The 17,058-nt window shown below is 30.6% G+C and overlaps 1 protein-coding gene across 5 annotated transcripts in view; it reads right to left on the reverse strand.

Annotated features, from left to right (window-relative positions):
* Positions 1-17,058, reverse strand: part of Hasp (Hig-anchoring scaffold protein) — an 819,228-nt gene that overhangs the window by 7,174 nt on the left and 794,996 nt on the right. For all 5 annotated transcript variants that reach the window (XM_081743356.1, XM_081743348.1, XM_081743332.1 and 2 more), the window contains 4 exons: positions 15,715-15,866; positions 13,631-13,804; positions 4,586-4,765; positions 3,512-3,682 (listed from right to left, as the gene is read on the reverse strand). In XM_081743356.1, the coding sequence (XP_081599482.1) occupies positions 3,512-3,682; positions 4,586-4,765; positions 13,631-13,804; positions 15,715-15,866 (677 nt within the window). The remainder of the gene's footprint in view (positions 1-3,511; positions 3,683-4,585; positions 4,766-13,630; positions 13,805-15,714; positions 15,867-17,058) is intronic.

A 17,058-nucleotide genomic window follows, 5' to 3' on the forward strand; every position in this document is an offset into this window, starting at 1 on the left:
TTAAAAAAATATCAACCGACCATTTCCCAGTTTTCTGAGCACCTAAATTTCCTAGTCCACGGTTTTTATCCTACCAAAGTAGATAGGACACGAACACAAGCACAAACACATCCAGGACAGTTAAAACTCCGCCCATGCTTTTCAGAGTGACTCAATCCCCCAATGAATTGCCCCTCATAATCCGAGACCACTTCCATCAGCTATAATCAGTGGAGAGGGCATTATCATAAATACAGTATGGTTATATCACAAGTTAGACTTTTAAATGTTTAACCATTATGCTCATAAATAAATAAAGAAATATTTACTTGAAACTTATTTTTTCGTAACTTAACTTGCTAAAGTAACGCCAGGCGAACCGAACAAAAAAAAAAAAAAAAAAAAAAACCCTCATTTCCTTTCGAACTTACTGCTTCTAGTAGCTTCTAGCTTAATGCTCAGTTTGAACAACCACTTTTTGCGCCACTGCAGTGTACACAATGATAACCGCTTAGGTAAAGCGTGACCTCATATTTCCAATTATACAATTTTCTCGTCTTCTAAAGGAATTGATTGCAAGTAGTTGTACATTACTTTATGGTCAAAGATAAGGCTTAAGCACACTCATAATTTCTCAACTTCCACATATACATAACTAAATCATATTCAAGGTAATATTATAATATTGCATCAAAATTATTCAATTTTGATGCAATATGGGGTGTATTTACTTTCGGATTTCCCAATCATCACCATTTGGAATTGAAACTGACCAAGAAGAAAGGGAATTAATTTAATCCTATCTTCCAAAAAAAAAAAAAAAAAAAAAACAATCCACGATAAATTTCATAACTCCATGGATTTTCGTGAAACACAACGTAGTTTCTTTCAGACTTAAAAATTGCCCAATTGATTTAGGCTGAAAATTTTCAGAAACAAAAGGGCAACTTCCCCAATCTTAAAAATAACATGTTGAATGAAAATTTCCTAGAAATTCTCATTTTCATGAGATGTACCATGTTTGTTTCGAAACTTCTTCACGAATCCAAGTCAAGACTTTTATTTATTTATTTTTAAGAACATTATTGTACGCGATCTAAAGAACTCATCTGGTCTAGACCAAACTTGGCATGACCTTGACTTTAATAGTATGCATTTGAAATATTTTCCTGTTTGGTGAAATCATGGTATTATGTGTGGAAGGAATGCCACAAGGAAATACCTAGAGAAAGGCCACGATTGGAATGTATGAACTAAATATTAAAAGATATAAGAAAGAAAAACTACAAGGAAATGAAAAGTCTGGGTCAGAATACAAAAGAATAGAAAGGTACGTGAAAATTGGTCATCAAAGTGAGAATTGGATTTAATTAAATTTTCGAAAACAAAGAACAATATTATTTCCTATTTATAATAAGAATTAGGGAGAAACACACGGAATAAATATGTTAAATTTTGACATATTTAAGTAAATTCAGCTTTAACTCATAATAAAGATTTACCAAAATCACTAGATTTACTACAGTAGATTTACTGAAAAGTGTGAGACGAATTATTTCCGCAATTAGGAAACTTCCGGAAATTTATATATATATCCGATATATAAATAATTATTTATATAAAATCAGCCACTAAGAAGTAAACGATATTCGTAATCTTTTATTATTATTATTATTATTATTATTATTATTATTATTATTATTATTATTATTATTATTATTATTATTATTATTATTATTATTATTATAGTGCTATACACGAGGATTTGAAGGATTTGAACTTATTAACAACTAGTAATAGACGCAGTCTGTTTGATATAAACTTTTACTAATGTATTACATGGACGTTTTTATTTAGATGGTTTCATTTCGTTAAGAGTTCCTTATTGTAGAGGCAGAAAATTTACTCCTTTTGTTTGTGCCAGCTTATTTAAAAAATCTTCTATTTATAGCTGTATTGAGACAGTTAATTAACTATGTTCTAATTTAGATCTATTTCAATTAAAATTTTCAATTGCTCGTCATCAATTCTTCAAACTTTTTTTTAAAAAGTCGTTAGTCTTGTTTGGATGGGTGCCTTTAATATATGTATTTAATATGCGTATATATATATTTTTATTTCTAATAATGTCGGTCTTTTTATATTAATGTATTTTTAATTTTTATGTTTATGTATGTAATTTTACCAAGTATGCGTGTAATTTTTCCGCATATAATCTTTATGCATGTATTTTTTAAATTATAGACACTACATATTTGTTTTTATTTTTATATTCATTTACAACGATGTATTTAGCATATTCTTTTATTATTATTATTATGATTTTATGTATAAACTGTTTATGTTATAATTATAATTCAAGTATTCACTGTATTTTGTATTATTCTTGCCGCACTAGTGGCTGTCAAGTAGTTGTTGCCAATAAACTGCTTTGAATTATTATTATTATTATTATTATTATTATTATTATTATTATTATTATTGGAACAGTTTATCAAACACACTTGTTACCAAAATCGAAATTGTGCAGAAGTGTTTTATAAAGCTATTATGTTATAAAATGAAAAAGAATTATTATTGACATGCCTACGAATATTGGTTAACATTTTGGGCACTTCAATCCCTATCGGAAAGGTCGTAATTTAATGATAAATTCTTTATTCAAATGGGATTGGATAACAAGTATAGTAGCGAATATTGCTTAGAAAATATAGGAATAACAGTACCGATTTATAGTGTCAGGAATCGATCGACATTGGTAGCATTAAATTCAAAATGTGAAATACTGAGAAGAGTGACATGTCTTACAATTTAAAACGAACACATGTTAAGAGAAATTACAGAACAATTTTAATAAATATTAAACTGTTTTAACTTTATGACAAAGGTTCTAGCAGCCAATCTTGATTTTATTGTTATCGTGTATTCTCTGTGTCTTCTATGTTATAATCTTTTATTCAAAGAATCATTCTTTTATGTTAAAATATGACAATAAATGACCAAACTTTTTGCATGCTGAAAGGGTAATTTTAAGCAGGGTTGACGCATTCTTTTAAAAGATAGTTAAATGTGACTTTAATATGCATAGTTCTGTTAACTGTATATTATGAAATTGACTTTTTTTTTAAAATTGTTTTATATATCAGTTTAAGCCTTATAAGTCTAATGTATTAACTTTCTGACAGAGGCCTTTCCCTGTTTTAGTAATCGTTCTTTATTATAAATTTTCTGGTCTATTTAAAATGATTATATAATGGTTTTAACAGAATGCTGTATTTTTGCCTACGAGCTTCTCACAGCACTTAAAATAAAGTTATTATTATTATTATTATTATTATTATTATTATTATTATTATTATTATTATTATTATTATTATTATTATTATTATTATTATTATTATTATTATTATTACACAGAAGATTTATTTTGTAGCATACCACTAACCAAAACGGATATTACTACTTGAGACTTGGAGTTGATTTAGTTTAAGCGCATTGTAATATCAGAAGACTTACAAAACGTAATACTTACATTTAGGTACAGAACCTGACCATCGCCCTGTTTCTTGACATGCGATAATTGGTTGACCTTCCATCATATATTGTGGATTGCATTGGAACTGGATGACGTCGCCAGCTTTATATACTCCATGACCCTGAATGAAACCATTTTCTGGAGTTTCAGGAGGATCGCATTGTACCTCTAGAAATAAACAAAGAGGACTTGATTTTATTACTTATATCTTACACATTTTATTTTGCTAACAATAAAACAAAGAACAATTCCTAAGAAATGTTAAATTATAGATATACATACAGAATTCAACATGTTTATCAAATAACACCGAAATTAATTTCTTTATACACATTATTTTCTATAAATTTCAAAAGTAATTGTCCTAAATTTCCATAAGAATATATTCAAAAGATTTCCAAGATCGAAAAAATCAATGTTCTTCAATGGATTAATTATACCAATGGCTGAAAATCATGTGATTATTATTAAATTATTAAATTACATTTTTATTTATTTATTTATTTATTTTTCAAAATTGAGCCGTCACTGTGTCCATTCAGCAATGGCCACCAAGTTGTCGAAAATTGTGAAAAAGTCCGATTACATGTAACCTGGCAAAAATTGTTTTTCTACTGTGTATGCTCGCCGTTATAGAGATTTTAACTTATCCATCACCATTAAATATAAAGATTAGATAGGTGAAACAGTGACTTCATATATGACATTACACTGAAACTGCCTGAGGATGCCAAGGTAGCATCACTCGGAATTTGAAAGAGAACATTAAATTTCATAGTAAAAAGCAAAGAAAAAACTTTATACTGTTACAACATAGCAAATTTCACCTTTACTTTCTGCTGAACTACTAGGCTTCGTAGAAGACTACATAGTTTCAATAGTAATTTTCTCTACTCGTTAATCAGCAAACTACAAGAATTTCTTTTTTCTTTTTTTAAACATCCAAGCTCATTGTAATCTCTTTGCCTTGACGAATACCTTGTATTTATTAACTAGATACAAGCAAAACTTTCTGTACAATATAATTTGATAAAGCTACAGCTAAGAATGGATGGAGTGCAGAAAACATACCTTGGCAAGTTGGAATAGGTACAGACCACTCTCCAGTGTGTTGACACACAGACTCTGAAGGACCATTAAGGCCATAACCTTGGGAACAACTAAACACAGCTCGCCCACCAACTTCTCTACTTAAGATGGAAACCCTTAAGTGAGGATCTGTCAGATTTATCAAATCCGGGCATTCAATACCTAAGTAAAAAAGTAAATAAATTATTTAAGAATGAAGTATATTTTAACTGAGATATAGTCGACATGAATATCAAAGGTATAAAATTTTCTTCTTCAATAAATAGTTTCTTTCAAATCTTTCTAATAAATCTACTTTTCTAGAATAAAAATTGATAATTAAAATCTTCTTTCAACAAACTATTAAGAATTCTTTTGTATTCAATATTGTGATTGTTTTATAAATCCCAGTTTCTAGAAATTCATTAAATTCTTGATTATCAGAATGTCATGTAGTCTTCTATGTTATTACGAAACTGAAATTGAAACCATTCAATTTTACGTCCCACGATTATCTATGTAGGCTAAAGGAGACGGCGATAATGAGAAATGATTGAACTGGTGAAATGAAGAAAGTCGGAGAAAACAGGATAATTCTAGAAAACACACGTACACTGTGTTTGTCCACGATATAAACTCAAAGAAATAATCAAATTTTGGAAAATGAGAAATTGAATAGTTCCGAAAGTTTTATAGTAATCTCACTAATAAAATACGTATAGAAAGAGTTAAATCTTTCCTGGTGACCGGCTGATATCCCGACAAAACTTACTTGAAATACGCTTCATGCCAAGCTTCAAGTTACCTTTAACTTTTTTAAAAGGTACTGACTATAGTGTTGTAGATACCTATTCATGTTTCAATCATGAAATGATTTCGAGATAATAATCAAGTTCTTTATTTAACTAAGAAACTACCTGAAATATCTGACAATTTATATATTTATTTACTTGATTTTTAATTAAGACATTTTCTTCTACTTATATTTTTATTATTATTTAAACGAAGTATATTTCAGTACTTTTGAAAAAAAAATACGTGAAAATATTGCGTTTTGTATTCTTATATTTAAGATTAATAAGCTAATATCAACTTAAATATCAAACAAATCGACCAAATTAATAAATTTTAAAGCTTCAAGATCAATTCTTGGTTAAATTATTATGAAATTATCGTGTTCATAATTTGCATCTCTTTTTTCAGCAGATTTTAATACACCTGACACTTTCTTTCTTCTTTCGTTTCATGTGTTCGTATTCCTACTTATTTTTTTTCTAGGATTATAGAAGACAATAGTTCTTTATAAATAATATTCATTGTTAGTAGTAATTATATGGTAATCTGATAAACGTAAATTTCTCAAGAATTACCATTTTCATTTATTAATCTAAATCAAATAGTTTAATTGATTAACTAATTAATAAACAAACGCTAATATTCAGTTAGCAAGTAATTCGAAGTGTATGTAACTTTTTTCTATATCGGATCTAGGTATTTACATGTGTGTATTGTATTTTAATGCTCGGTGCTTTAAGTATATCTAATCAAGACATTTAAATTATCCACAGGATACCAGCAACAATTCATAGCTTCAACTTATTTTCTTTTTTTTTTTTCTTTCTTTCTTTTTTTTATCAATAACATCAGAACGATTGGACCAATTTGAGAATATATATACTTAAGAAAACAATCTAATAGTATTCAATACTGAAACACTTTATTATTTTAAATCACTACAATGTTTCGTCTGTCAAGCTATAGAGATTTTCAGTAACATATTATTTTTAGGGGAAATTTACTATTTAGATTACATTTTCATTAATATTTTTCTCAATTTTCACTTTATTATTTTTTTTTTCATTTGTTTTGAAAGTATAATTTCTCTTGCCCTTAGAGAAATTCCTTTTAATTCTTGAATTGCTCTTATGAAAAAGAACTGTATTCGTCGATTATTTGTATTCAACTTTTACCACAATTACCTAAATTTGTGTTCAATGTTCATATTAAAGTTTCTATAAAAGATGTTTCTATGGACAACTTCATCAGTCGAGTGAAAAACAATTTTTAGGTATTTATTGAGATCAATTCTTATAACTGACGAGTTTTTTTTTTTTTAATTATCTGTTGCATTGTAATGAGATAATTTAGTAGCTATTTTTCTGAGCTATTTTGCGTGAAACGTCAATTTATTCTCTTTGGACCTGTTTATTCATATGGAATCACTTCAGAAATCACTCTTAAAGAAGTTTTTCCACGTATTAGCAATGAATCTTGTTTTCTTATACTATACTGATTCTTTGACTGTTATACAAAAACAATTTAAGAATATCTTTCTTTGACGGAAAGATGATTAATTTTCTGTAACTACTGAAAGCCACAAATTTCAAATCAGCTTTGCTGTTCTGAAATTATAGATTAAAGTATAGTGGAAGATATGCACTTCGCTGGCGATTGCATGCAAGAATATAACGTATAACTTTTCTGATTATCGGTAAGTTATGCACGTGTAAATAATTACAGTTAAACGTTTTCGAAACTCTCAAATATCGGTAAAGTAGGCAAATAAATAGATAAAATTAAATAGTTTGCACATAGTCTGGAAGAAAACTTGGGTCTATTTGGGAAAGCTACTGTTTTTTTTTTTTCTTTCTTTCTTTCTTGCTTAACTCTGTCATTTTGTTTCAACCACACATGCCGTAAATTTCACTTATGAATATTTTCTTCAAACCGGCGACAAGGTAAGCAAGACCAGTCACCTTTGAGAGGACTTCCTAGAATAGATATTTGAATACATCAGATGACTTGAACGGATAATTTTGAAGAAATTTTCGTGCATCTTCTTTCGCTTTATTTGCCCGCCAAGTGATTAATTTCCCCTCCAAGTTAGGTGATGTCACTACTATTTTTTTTTCCTGTGATTAATTGAGTCCTTAGTTACTGACCAGTCTTATCTTGAAGTAAGTATGGTTGTCCTTTTGAAAATTAAATATTTCTGTTGCATTAAACTTCTACATGTTTGTGATAATAGTGTTATAAAGATTTCATCAGCATAAAAAAAGTAAGTGATAGTGAGAAATGATTTTCTGATAGAATTCATCGTTTCAAGGAATAGAGTCTATCTCCGTTCTCAACCATACATTCGAACTGGAATTGGTAGATATAACCTCTTCTAGTTTCAATATTGGAGCAAAAACGGTAAGAGATAACCGGAAATGTTTTATTTAATGTGCATTCAGTGTCTCAAGAATATGTTATACTTCCACTCTTATCTTACTATCGAAACCAAAAGCGGTAAATTTAACGATTTCCAGTTTCAATTTTCATCCTTATAGTTAGAAAATCCATCTTACACGTTAGTTTTATATTCTGAAACGAAAGACATTTGTGTTTAGGTTACCCTGGTCAAAATTTAATGTGGATTTCTCTTCAAAAATTTGGCATGCTTCAAAGACAGTTCTTCTTTCTTTCAATTTGAATTACCTTGTACTCTTTGAATAACATGTTGGTTCCATAATATGAACTATTTACTAATCCTGAAATTGCTGTATTTTTATTTATGATTCCCTCTCATTTCAGTTCCTCTTTGTCATTTCTATGCAATTTCCTGCATTTGCAAATGGCCTCGTATAGCTCCAAACTCTACAGTATACTTCTCCGTGTAATAGCTTTTGTAAGCTGCAATTTTGTTTTCAAAATATATATTAGAACTAAAGTACGGTAAGTGTAAAAAGCACTCTGTACTAAGTGTTTGTAACGATTAGAAAAATTAGAATACTTATTCTATTTTGTAGTACTGATATTATACTTTTCCATAAATTCTTTTGATACATTATTCTTTTGATCTGAGAAACCCATTTCAATGCTAAGGATATCATACCAGGTTCTAGTCTGAAATGTACAATGCATTCAACTTCTACCTTTTAATTTTTTATTTATTTATTTATTTATTTATTTGGATGTTAAAATTATTGCTCATTTAAATATGTGCATCCAAGTATTGGATTTCAGTTAGGAGTAGTGTGTACAACTTGTATGGAGGTACTGAGTGTTAAATGTAGCTTTAGGGTATACTTTGGCAGCGAACTTGTTGTTGTCTCTGTAGATTGTTAAATATAAGTTATTTATTCTTTTTTTACTGCCCTTTTCTACTGTAAACGATAACCTATTATGCAATGAGAAATAGCGGAAAGGCTATTACTCACCGCAAAAAATATATAGCAGAATTTTCTTCTACATACAACAGGTAGCGTTTTCGGAAGATGCAACTTCCTTCATCAGCCTGTGGTAGACTTCGAAAAGCATAAAAAACATGAAGGATGGTTAAAAAATGGTTAAAAGGTTAGGGTATGTAAAAAACAAATCTTCTGTCAAACATTAAAACACATGGGAATAGAAACTCACTGACATTGTACACTGCTGTTCACTGTTTTCTGTTCTTGCTTTCCAAATGGTGAAAGTATGTAGTGAAAAGATTACTCCAAATAATATTTATTTCTCCTCTATCCAGGTTAAGTGTGGGCCTTTCTTTGTGAATATAATATGATTCTTTAATTTTTCGTTCCGTTGCTGTTTTTGCTTTTTCGATTAAACATGATATGATGGTTATAACCTCTAAGACGCATTGCTAGACCGGATAACTGTTGCGAATTCCGAGATTTCGAGGTACGAACGCGCTCAGTTATTCTAGTACAAATGTTCCTTTCTGTTTGACCTATATATACTTTATCACACTGACATTTCACCCGATAGACGCCACTGCTTTGTAAACCTATTATGCATTAAGATGGAGTAAATGTTGGAATTGTATGTTAAGTTTGTAAAAAAAAAAAAAAAAAAAATAAATAAATAAATAAATAAATAAATAAATAAATAAATAAATAAATAAATAAATAAATAAAAATTAAAAAAAAAGAGAGAGAGATCGTATACATATCGAAAATATATATATTGTAGGTATGGAGATGTCAAGAAGTTGAATCCGTAACAGTTCATTACTATACGTAGCTGAAGAGTAAAAATGACAATAGACTCCGCACGACGAGACCGTCAATTCGTTGATTGAATTTTCCTCCAAATTGGAAGGAGGATTGTTTTTGAAGCATGCGAAATTTTTGTAGAGAAATTCACATTAAATTTTGACCAGGGTAACCTAAGAACAAATATGTTTCGTTTCGGAATATAAAACAAATAGACTTTTTAACTATGAGGATAAAAATTGAAACCAGAATTCGTTAAATTTACTGCTTCTGTTTTCTATAGGAAAATAACAGTATAACGTATTTTTGAGACACTGAATCAACATTAAATAAAATATTTCCTATTATCTCTTACCATTTTTGCTCCAATATTGAAACTAGAAGAGGTTGCATGTACCAGTTCCGGTTCGAACATATGTTTGAGAGAGGAAATAAATTCTATTCCATGAAACAATGAATTATATAAGAAAATCACTTCTCTCTATCACTTACCTTTTTTGCTCTGATATAGAAGCAAGTATAACCATTCGCTAAGAAGGAACTTCAAATGAGAGAAGTCCATTTCGGAAAATTTTCCGCTATATTTTTCCGCAAAATTTTCAGTCCTAAAAGAAGTATCAGTAATCAAGCAACAATTCCTCAGTAATCACACAATTGATTGAATTCATGTATAGAAATGTTAAAAAGTTAAAGATCGTTTAAATAATCTGAAAATTTTCATGGCTCAGATAATTTTCAGTACTATGTACGAATAAGTGAAACAATTTTTCATGGATCGAAATATTTTCTCTCTTCTATGGAAAAATTGAAGAACTTCTTATGAGTCGGAAAATTTTCGTCATTTTGAAGCAAAAGGTATAAACTTTTTGTGAATCGGAAAGTTTTATTGCTTTGTAGAAACAAGTGGAAAAACTTTTCATAAGCTGGACAATTTTGGATATTATGTATAGTGATGTTAGGTGGAAAATTTTCCACTATATTTAACTGCACATTGAGCTACAAAATTGAATTTCTGTAGAGGAAAGTTAGTCAGCAACAAATTATAATTTTCCAATTAGCTTTCAGGAACCGGAAAGTTTTCTAATATTTCAAGTTGAGAAATAAAAATTTACACAGTGTTTCTCTCTCTTTCTCTGCGAGCTCCTTCGTTGCTAAGCGGTTAGCATACGCGGCTTTGGCATGCGAGACCTGGCTTCGATTCCCGGCGGGAGCTCATGTAGTTCGTATTTCACGTTAATCATTTGGTCCCATCTCATATATCCTAGCTGCTGATAGGGACGTTAAAATCAACTCAATTCAACTCTCTCTCTCTTTCTCTCTTTCTCTCTCTCTCTCTCTCTCTCTCTCTGTGTGTGTGTGTGTGTGTTTGTGTAAAGTGCAGAGAACATATATCGAGTTCGTAGAATACAAATATTCCCTTCTATTATTTAAAACTTAAATTTATTAAAAAATATGAATATTTTCCGATTCATAAAAACATACTCCACTTATTCCTACCTTTGTTTAGCCGTAAGATTTATGGGTAATAAATATTGTCTTAAAAAGTTTCATGAAGTGAAAATCTAACGATTCTTCATTTCTTCAAAAATGTTACAAAAACTTCAATGCGTTCTTCCCTCAGAAACCAACTTTGATCTCACAAAATTATATTTCGTCAGTTTAATACGCGTACGACAAAGGTTTCTCATAGCTTTACTGCTTTTCTAGATTTACATACTGCAACATTTATAAATAAGTAGAGATAATATAAAGTGCCTATTGTCAATTTTTGACTACCCAAAATTCGAGTTTAAGTACTTCATGAAAACAAATACTGACCATTTTCTGGAAATAAACATTTATTTATTTATATATTCATTCAGAAGTCATCATCATAGGTATTCTGCCTTTATTGGCAGGTCAGTATTTGTATTCATTCAGAAGAGAAAGTAAAATATAACTAATAAGGAAGCTGATTTGTGTAGTTGTTCTCCCAATAAAATAATAAAAGAAACGTAAAAAGCTACACTATTAGCGCTGCGTTCTAAAAGCAACAAGTTATTTCATTTTAATTTACAAAATAAAAAACATATTTCTTTTTTTATGTGTACTTGTTCTATCGAATCGTCATTATTTCTAATACATTTTTATACATAATAATGGTAGTTTTACAATATAAATATCTGCTCTAAGATGTTGATTATACAAAATTTCAATATTGAAATTATGATTTACGAGTGTTAAACACAATAAAATCAAAGCATTTCTTATTATTTTCTGTTACAAAAATAATCTTCATAAGGAACTTTTGTGTAGTTATTTCATTACATAGGCAACCTATATGTGAAGAAATAGTAGAATTTTCTGTTTTTGAAATAACTGATAAATTTACAAAGGTTTCTTTTGATTTTTTGTTACATTTTAAATATTGGAATGGGATATTTGTTCTCTACGAACTCGATGTATGTTCCCTGTACTTTACACACATACACACATACACACATACACACATACACATACATACACACACACACACACACACACACATACACATACATACACACACACACACACACACACACACACACACACACACACACACACACACACACACACACACACACACACACACACAGAGAGAGAGAGAGAGAGAGAGAGAGAGAGAGAGAGAGAGAGAAACACTGTGTAAATTTTTACTTCCCAACTAGAAATATTAAAAAAATTTCTGGTTCCCGAAAGCTAATTGGAAAATTATAATTTGTTGCTGTCCTTTTCTCTACAGGAATTGAATGTTAGAGCTCAATGTGCAGTTAAATATAGTGGAAATTTTTCCACCTAACATCACGATACATAATACCCAAAACTGTTCGGCTTATGAAAAGTTTTTCCACTTGTTTCTACATCGTAATGAAAATTTTCCGATCTATGAAAATTCCTTTCACTTGTTTCTACAGAGCAATAAAACTTTCCGATTCACAAAAAGTTGTTTTACTTTTTACTTAAACATAAAAGTTATCCGACTAATGAAAAGTTTTTCAATTTTTCCATACAGGGCAGACAATTTTTCGATTCATGAAAAATTGTTTCACTTGTTCCTACATAATACTGAAAATTGTCTGAGCCATGAAAATTTTCAGATTCTTTAAACGAACTTTCACTTTTTAACATTTCTATACATGAATTCAATCAATTTTATGATTACTGAGGCATTGTTATTTGATCACTGGTGTTTGTTTAGAACGGAAAATTTTCCGGAAAAATATAGAAGAAAATTTCCCACCTCACATCACAGCTAAACAACGATGTAGGAATAAGTGTACCTAGGTTGTATATTTTTATGAATCGGAAAATTCTCCGTTTCAAAATTTTCCGGAAAATTTTCATCACTGGACAGAATACCTATGATGATGATAATGGTGGTGGAAATAACTGGAACCTTTTTTTTTTTTTTTTTTTTTGTGAGTCACACACTTAAAATTTTTGTAATTTTGTATACGTTATTTCTAAATCACTGAACTTATTTTTATTTTAACCAAATATGAGTGTTGTTGGCTAAATTTACCGGTATGGAGGAATACATGTCCACAGTATATTAATGTCATTCTAATGTTATTAATTGCTATCAGTAAACAAATCTTTCTTGTATACGGTAACTATAGTATTATTAACTTACACTAAATTTTTTGTATTGGAATTAATATCCCGTTAATGTACATTTAGCTAATTTGTATGTCAGGTATTGTCTTGTCTGAAATAAGCTGTGTGATTGGTATGTTATTTTGTGTAGTTTGGGTAATCCACAGAGGATTTGAAGAGATGGAGCTGACACACTTAACGCTTTTTTACTTTGTTCACTCAGTAACTAAGATTCCTAAATAAGGAAAGAAACTTGCATAAATTTGTTTCGCTTTTAGTTTTTGTGTTTATTGTAAACAGAAACTAACAGCACATGCATAGTGAAAAAACGTTAAATTAAGTTTTTGTTTATTAATAGAATTTAAAACTAGAGGAAATTAAAATAATTTTTCTTGTACAGTACCGGTACACACGTGAATTCCACGTGCGATGGTGTAATTACTATCAAATTACTTACTTTCACAAATAGGAACAGGAGCACTCCAGTTTCCAGACGGAAGACAAGTTATCTCTGGAGCTCCAATCAAAGAGTTTCCATTTTGACAAGAAAATATAACTTTCGAGTTCATTTTAGTGTTGCGTGTATTGACGTGAAGGCCTCGACGTTCTGGTAACAGAGGGCAGTGCACAGCTGAAACGAAAATGAAATGAAATCTTTCAGTTTTACGTCCCACGGTTATGTCGGTTAGGCTAAAGGAGACGGTGATGATGAGAAATGAATGAAATGGTGGAATGAAGAAAGTGGGAGGAAACGGGAGAATCCCGAGGAAACCCACGAGCACGGTGTTTGTCCACCACAAAGTCCATACGGCGCGAGCTGGGATCGAACTAGGGACCCCAAGCACCGGAGGTGAACGCTCTACCACTGAGGCACCGCGCCCCCATACAACTGAAACAAAAATAACAGTGTTAATAATGATATAAGTGATATAAGAAATCTTTTTCCGTTTAATTAAAACAAAAGGCTTCATTGGATTAAAAAATAAATAAAAAAGAGGTATAGAGCAATACAACTTAAATTTACAGGAAATTTACAGGGAATAATATATTTCTTCTTACCACACATAGATTCTTTCACAAGTAGAAAATATGCACTTTATTATATACACAGTATATATCTTATTAAATGTTATCGGATACCCTTAAATCTTAAATAAATATTATACTTCTGTAGAAAAATAATAATTTTCTAAAGAACAAGCCAACGCTAGTAAGCTCAGTTACAGTAATCTTATACAGTAAAACCTGTCTTCATCGGACCCTTTATTAAACGGAAAACTGTCTTAAACGGAAATTTTTCACGGTCCCATGAATTTTGGAGAACAAAACGTGTAAAAAGTCCCTTTATTAAGCGGAAACTGTGTTACGCGGACAACGGAAAGAAAAATAAACATTTAACGGAAAATTCTGAGTTCCGGACTACAGCGTTTAGAAGATGTTTAGACATTTTGTAAGACATATACATTATACTGTCTGCGATAAAATGTTCGTTCTTTTGTTAAATATTTCTAGACAGTGTAGACCTTCCCCCAACCACTACTCATATTCACCCCTACAAATTGTCCTTAATCCCCGCAACTTAATCAAGAATCATACGGAATGTCGGAAAGAAGAAAACGAGATAGAGGAAGAAGAGGAATACGATACCGAGTTCGAAGAAGAGTGTAGAATAAATACATATCAAGATGCTCTCAGAAGTTTAAAGGAACTGCAAAAATTTGCCTTACGGAAAAATGATTCTGATTCACTTAGTATAATTTCTCAGGCTAAAGTGTATGCGGAAAGTCAAGCAGCCAAGCAGCAATGTACACAGAAAACCCTCCTTGGCTATCAGAAAAATAAAGAAAACGTGTGCATAGTATATTTTGTATTCATTTTTATTTTTTTGTGTATTTATTCGTAGAAGAAAGAAGCACTGTAATCGAACAATGTACGTACAGCAATATATTTTCTCAGTATGCCCCTTTATAAGCATGTATTTTTTTTTAAAAAAAAAAAGGGAAAGGTCTACCTCCACTAAGCGGAAACCTGACTTTAACGGAAATTTTTGCAAGTCCCGCTCGATTCCGCTAAAGACAGGTTTCACTGTATTACTATCAGTTTCTTGCCTATTGAGAAGCATTTGAAATTTTACAAATTAGATTTGCTTGCTTTGATTAGATAACTTTATAGTTACGATATATTAAAAGTTTTGTATGCAACACACAATTTTGGTTTATACTATTAAACATATTAACGTTGTTATTGAGTAAATGTTATTAAGTGATCCAATATTATTATTTTAATAACTGAATGTAATAGCATGAGATAACATATGAGTCTTTCAATGAAGACTTCCGATTCGTTTTTTTAGGGTGTGACTCCAACAGTTTTTTTTATTGTACTATAATATTGAATCACACTATTTTTTTCTTTTCCAGAGTGTGTTAAACTAGGATATGGTTCTGAAGGTTTGATACAAATTGAGGGCACAAGTCGGTAAAGTTTAAAATTACACAAATTCAAAACTCTACTTTAGATCTACATTTATTTGCAGCTTACCTTTGACAACAATTTCAACACCGTGTGTGTGTCTGGTTGGTGTATAACACGTGAAAGTTCCTGAATCATCTCTGTTTGCGTGGTAGATGCTTAGCCTATACTCTAGCTGCGAATCACGCCCTGGATCAGTGGTCCATCCTTCAGGATACTTTCTGGAAAGAACAACTTGTAATTTAACTTAGCGAGGCTAGCATTTCTAAAAGTACATTGTTTCATCAATTACCTAATTCAATAAGTGAAATGTGATTCAGTAATATGAAAATTATGGAGGATACTATCCTTATATGTTCCTACCAGAGTTTTGTATTTATACACTTGGTTTAGTTTCCAATTGAGCCTCCCTTTCAGCCTTAAGATAAGATATGAACCTACAGCTTAACGTATGATCGGAACCACATAAGCTTCCACTTGGAATCTAACTCGGTTCTCCCGTAAAGAAGGGGAGCACGCACACTAATATGTCATATAGTCATGGTGTCATGATGTCATATAGCTATAAGGAAACCCTTTTAACCAACCATTATTTGAAAGTATCGGTAATTCTAACAGTCATTCGAAACGCATGTTCAACAAAATTTAGAAAGTAATATTCTTTGGAACTGAATTGGAATGAAAAGCGTGTCATAATTTAACAAACATAAAAATTGTAGATAGAAGAAAGAAAGAAGAAAAAGCAGATACTATAGGCACTTATTATCAAAACAGTTTTCGGTCACTACAGAAAAACATAAGTAATTATTGTCATTAGAATTTAATATTGTGAACATGAGACCAGTGGCGTACGCAGAATTTCACTAAAGGAGGGTTGGAAGCACCCACGTTATCGTTTCAAGGATTTTTCTACACATATCGTAATATGATAAATGATTATTTTTTCATAATATCTTGTTGGATCCTGGCTACCCCGTTCCGCGAAAACTATTGCATAAAACAAATATTTCAAACTGCATAAAATGTATGGAAGAATACCACCAAATTTCCAAATTCCACCAACGTAAACAGTATGACCAGTTTATGCCTGCACACGCACGGCACGCCTATGTGTGTAAATGTAATATGACGGTCCAATAAGGCCTAAAGCCTAAGTGCTGCATGGTTCATAAGTGTGTCAAGTTCCTTGGTGTCAAGCTGTACAGACAAATTCCTTGGAGGCACATGCCTTTTGCCTCCATATAGTCAGCGCCAATGGAAGGAGAAATCTGTGTAGACCGGATGAACTCTCACTGGAGTTAAAATAAGAATACAAATAAAATAACTTAAAGTACAAGAACAATGCAATGAAGGTGAGTTGCTGAGTGCTAAGACAAGAATTCCATTTTTATGTATGAGGGAAAAAAATATTAC

Source organism: Thermobia domestica, chromosome 2, assembly GCF_964235325.1.
Source record: "Thermobia domestica chromosome 2, izTheDome1.hap1.1, whole genome shotgun sequence".
NCBI lineage: Eukaryota > Metazoa > Arthropoda > Insecta > Zygentoma > Lepismatidae > Thermobia > Thermobia domestica.